Genomic DNA, 5,162 nt, shown 5'->3' with positions numbered 1-5,162 from the left:
AATAGGGTAATTCATGAATTGTGTTTTATTACCTTTCTCACTCTCAGTCAGTTTTCATACTCCACTGCTGTTATAACAGAAGAGTCGGATGCAACACAGGTTTCATGATGAAAATGTAATACAGAGACTGAACTGTGAGTGATCAGATCATCCAAATCAAAACATTAGAGATAAAGAAAGCCGTTCTTTCACATGACGTGAGATGAGCAGGGTGTCTTAAGGGACTGAGTTTAATTGAAGTGAGGAGAGTTCTGCTTGCCCCTTCACTCTAACACAATATGCAGTCAGGGGAATGATGATTGGAGTGGTGTACCTTTATTTTGAGCTCCTGAGCACAACCGGGAGTGCTCTCCAGAAGCGCCAGCAGTCCTCCAGCTGCTGCAGCATACGTGAGGAAGAAAAGGAAGGACATCTGGGCTGGCTCGATGCCAAAGACAGATCTGCTGATCACTCCAATTTGCTCTTTTAATTCTGCAAAAGAGGGGCGGAGACGCATGCTTGCTTTCAGACACCAACCGGTTCAGAACATTTCCCAGCACAGGCGGTAGTCTTTACGGTTGTCTCATGCTGTCAAAGAAAAAAAAAACTGTTTGCTTTCCCACCACAAGAGCTCCTGTTCCACCTGAGAGGATGATCATTATCTGTAATCATCCTGTCAAATGTCGACTTCTTTCAGGGGGAAGTCAATAAACCCTGGAGAGTCTTTTCACTCGACACTAAAATCTGATCACAGCCAACAAAGTCAGAGTATTCTGCACATTTGGGTCTCAACATTTCAACAAATCCCTGTTTGTTAGGTGGATAAGTGCTTGATGGCAGGTCAAACAAAGACTTAATGATTCCTGGAGGTGAGTTTGTTACAAGTGTCACTATGAGCGTTACGGCACGAGACGGCATAATCATTCAGGTTGACGTCAGGGAACACAAAGTGTTTCTCCAATCTGTCTTTTCTTTTCAAAGCAGAGATGTGGAGGAGGAGTCTGAGGCCTCGGGGGCGGACACTGACCTGTGGTCCATGCATTTCGCTCGATGTATGTGTGGAGAGTCATGCTGTCAAGCTCCTCTGCGTTGGGAGTCTTAGAGGGATCCTGGACACACACTGATCCGCGCAGCCTTTCAATCTGAGGGCAGAGTACACACAACACTCGCACACCACAACTTATCACAGAACCAACAAGGTCTCCTGCTGATGAAGTCGACGTCTGGAGGCAAGATATCCTTTCACTGCAATCACCGCTTACTTATACGAGCAAAGGGGTTTGGACGTACTGCTTCACTTCAAAATAAGACAATAAACTCTTTAAATTGAGATTTTAAAGGAGTTTACAGGAGGGTGTGCAACTTGAGAATTCAGAGCTAATTGCCTTTTATCCTTCTATTGTGGCTTTTTAGCTTTGAAGAAAAACACAATTTTGATAAATAATGTTCATTTCTTTGAGTTAATTTTCATTCATGTTTAGATTTTTAACATGTCAGATGCATGTTCTTGTCTCCCGCTGTACAAAAGTTTCTATTTAGAAGCAAAGTTCTTAAAGTGCACTTATCATGTCATGTTTATATTCCCAAATAAAAGGAAAAGAAAGGATGATAGTGAACTAAAGTCATTTTGATCACAAAAGTTAGCATTTTCACTTATGTAAACTATAAATCTGCTGCAGCAAATCTGTCTAAGATGTCAAAGGATGTATTTTATTTTGAAAGGAAGTGGTTGAAAAAATATCAGTTTATTGCAATGTGGGTCCCTTTGATTCAACTGTTGTAACTGTTTATGAGATACATTATATAAATGAGTGGTTCAATGTCCACAAATACTTAAAATATGTTTCTAAAATAAATAGTTTGCATCTCCTACTGAGTTTTAATCAGTAAGAAACTGGACCAAATGGCTCTTTTAGCGTTAGTTTTCAGACTCCTTGACTAAGAAAAAATGCTGATCATGATAAGTAAGAGAAAACGATTTGGCTATCAAGAGTTTCATAACAACGGAAGCAATATTTCATCTAAGCACATTCTCATAAATCTGACTTGTTTGGCAGAAGCTTATCAGTGTAATGGTGGGCATATCAGAGCTGTTCATCGTTTGAGGTTCCATTAACTATTAAATATTGCATAACTGAATTAAAAATAGTCTTCTTGTATGAGTCTGTTAATTGTTATATGTATCTATTTACAGACTCGAGGTCAAATACAAACTCCACAACCGTACAGAAAAGATAGTGAAACATAGAAACTTAAAAACAGACATGTAGAATAAAATCACCAGTAAAAGTACCATAAGAGAAATGGAATACTAAGAAAAATAAAAGTGATAAACCATATAAAGTACAAAAGAGGAAACTTTCAAAAAAATACCAGTATTTCCAAATTAGAGACTGCTATTAACTGGGTCCAATTATTAAATCTGTTTAGTCATTCATGTTTCTTTCCCTCTTTTAAATGTTTTTATTCTTTATCACCTGCCTGTCTAGTTGTGTGTAGCACCTTGTTTTGACAATATTGTCAATTTTTTGCATGACTTAAAAAAATGAATACTTTTGGTAAATTGAGATATTATGGGAGACTGAAGTTTGTTTGTTTTATCTTGATCAAACCATGGAGAAATTAATTGTCTGTTTGACACACTATATTTTTCAGCATTTAAAAAGAAAAGCTCTTTTTAAAGCCTTCAGTTAAAACATTCATCTTCTAACTTTTGCAATATCAAAGGAAATTCTGTTTTCTTAATCACTAATTGCATCTATTCTCAATTTTTTAAGCAAATAAGTCTATTTTATATGTCTATTTTTTACTGACATGAAATTATAAGAAGTGTTGGAAAAGATGAGTCCAGTTCTGCTCAGAAGGCCACATTGTACTCAATACTTGTACATTAATGCATATTATAATTTATTTAGAAACCTGGAAAGAGTGGTTCGTACTTCAATAAACGCTAAAAAATATACTATTTTCTTTCGTTTGTGGTGGTTGTCTCACCTTCCGCAGCAGCTGACTCAGATCCAGAAGCACCAGTGGCGTCAGAGCAGGGATGCTGGTTTTGTACGAACGCACTTTGGAATCCGGACCGCCAACATGAAGCACCTTCTTACCATCGTTAAACTGGGGATAGACCTCTAAGCCCAGTTCTTTTATGAGCTCCAAGAGATGTTTTTGAGTTCTGCAAGAGAAAAGTAGCTGTATGATGACAAAACAGCTAAAACAAAAAGACTTCACCTAATGACATGAAGTACTTTAAGAATCATTAACGTGCAAGGTCCTTGAGAACTGAAAGAAACTTTACTTTTATATGATGAATTCATAAGTAAACTTTTCTCTTTGTGCAGTAAATGAAGGTTGGAGGCTCAATCACCATGTTTGCAGCTTTCTCTCTCTGGGTGTTTTGAGATAATGAATAATAGTTGAGTTGAATAGTTTGAGATGTTCTTTAAGTGCATTTGTGTACAAGCAAAAACTTACATAACAAAATGAGAACACAAACTTTGTTTGCTGCCTACCATAGAAACACAATTGTATTTCTATAAAACGTCTCTAAACTTTTTGCTTTTGTTAAATACTCCAAATCTTAAACAAGATGAATGTCCTTAAAAAAATAAAATAAAATAATATTATTCTGTCTTCATCATGTTCAACCTATGTTGACAAGGAGAAGCAGATTCTAAAAATGTTTCAGAAACAAGGGACAATGTTCGTGTTCCACTTGTGACATCCTTTCAGTGACGCAGCCTCATCCTTGCTTGAACTGAACTTAATTTGAACTGCAACAAAAATTTGAATAAAAAAATCGAAAAATAAGACAGTTTGTGGTTTGGATGGATGGATTTGACTAATGGTTGTCTTACTTAAATGACTGCTGCATCACGGAAAATAAATTAATAGAAAACTGTTCTTACACTGTAAAAAGGGTTCTGTAATTTGTTATATTTAAAAATATTCATTTTTATCAAATTATATTTCTAAATTGATTAAACCATCAACTCAATATTTTCGTTTGATGAAAACTAATCATTTTAAATGTAACAAATTACAGAACTTTTGTTAATTGATTCACTTTTTTTCAGTGTATATTTGATTTTTTTTGCACACAGATGCATTTAGAGCAAAATATGAATCATAAAAAAGTGTAAGCTTAGTTTCATAAATGTTTGTTCTGTTTTGGAATTCTGCGAAATTCAATTTTTGCAGATTTCCGACTCCCATGCAGCCAGCAGGTGTCAATGTGGCCTTGGTGTTGGAGTTGCATTAATGACTGAGTACATCTGTTGGAAAGTTGTTTTGTGTCCAGTTTTACAGATTTAACCCTTTAACACCAGAGCTCCAATGTTTATGTTCTTTGATTTAATGCCAATTTTTTAATTGTTAAAACAATCAACATAATTCCAGTAGATTTTGAAGGAGAAAAGCGGCTCACGCCGCTTTTCTCCTTCAAAATCTACTGGAATTATGTTGATTGTATGAACGGTTGAAAAGTTACAGTATGCTCAAGATTATGAGGCGACACCACAGGTGTTAAAAAGTTAACTATGAGTGTGTCTAAGTCACCTGCCGACCCACTGGCCTCCAAAGTCCCAGCGATCAGCGCCGTCCGCCGCAGGTATTTCATAGGAAACTGTGCGACCTCCCACTCGATCTGCCAGAGACAACATTCAACTTGAGGGACTCATTCAGATCAAAGACGTGTGCAAAACAATGTGCTCGTCTTCTGAACTGTTCACTGACCTTTTCCTTCCAGGATCAGGATTCTCAGTTTGGGATTCTTCTTCAGGAGCAGATGAGCTGCACTGAGCCCGGACAGCCCGGCGCCCACAACAACAACGTCCCAAATGTCTGCAGTCATAGTGAGCCAAATCTATAGAGTGACAGTACGAACCTGCTAAATGCTGACTGTCAAAAGTTGGTTTGCAGCACAAAAAGAAGCAAGGCAAAAAAGTCTCCCTTTTGAACAAAAAAGCTGCAAAGGATTGAGAATAAAAAATCTCCAGTTAGTCACAACAGTGGTTTGACGTTAGTATTTCTTGTAAAGAAAGACAAAAAAAAAATCTGCAGAGCACGCTGCACACCAGGCAACAGGCTGAAGAGCGAGGCACACAAATGCAGCTTATTCTGTCTCAGCTATCACTGAGGTCATCTTGTGCAGCCTGAGTAGCGTTTGTAATAGTGCACTTTGG

At 37.3% G+C, this 5,162-nt stretch overlaps 1 protein-coding gene across 1 annotated transcript in view; it reads right to left on the bottom strand.

The window, feature by feature from the left end:
* The window catches only part of si:ch211-127i16.2 (probable flavin-containing monoamine oxidase A), a 74,433-nt gene extending 69,271 nt beyond the window's left edge, over nt 1–5,162 (bottom strand). Inside the window, exons 1-6 of the mRNA XM_024298859.2 lie at nt 5,055–5,162; nt 4,714–4,945; nt 4,537–4,624; nt 2,974–3,154; nt 1,007–1,121; nt 314–471 (exon numbers count right to left, since the gene is read on the bottom strand). Of these exons, the coding sequence (XP_024154627.1) occupies nt 314–471; nt 1,007–1,121; nt 2,974–3,154; nt 4,537–4,624; nt 4,714–4,831 (660 nt within the window). The 5' untranslated portion in view covers nt 4,832–4,945; nt 5,055–5,162. The remainder of the gene's footprint in view (nt 1–313; nt 472–1,006; nt 1,122–2,973; nt 3,155–4,536; nt 4,625–4,713; nt 4,946–5,054) is intronic.

Source organism: Oryzias melastigma, linkage group LG12 (assembly GCF_002922805.2).
Source record: "Oryzias melastigma strain HK-1 linkage group LG12, ASM292280v2, whole genome shotgun sequence".
In the NCBI taxonomy this organism is placed as follows: domain Eukaryota; kingdom Metazoa; phylum Chordata; class Actinopteri; order Beloniformes; family Adrianichthyidae; genus Oryzias; species Oryzias melastigma.
Note: the sequence above shows the minus strand (reverse complement) of the source record. Positions and strands in the feature narration are given on the sequence as shown.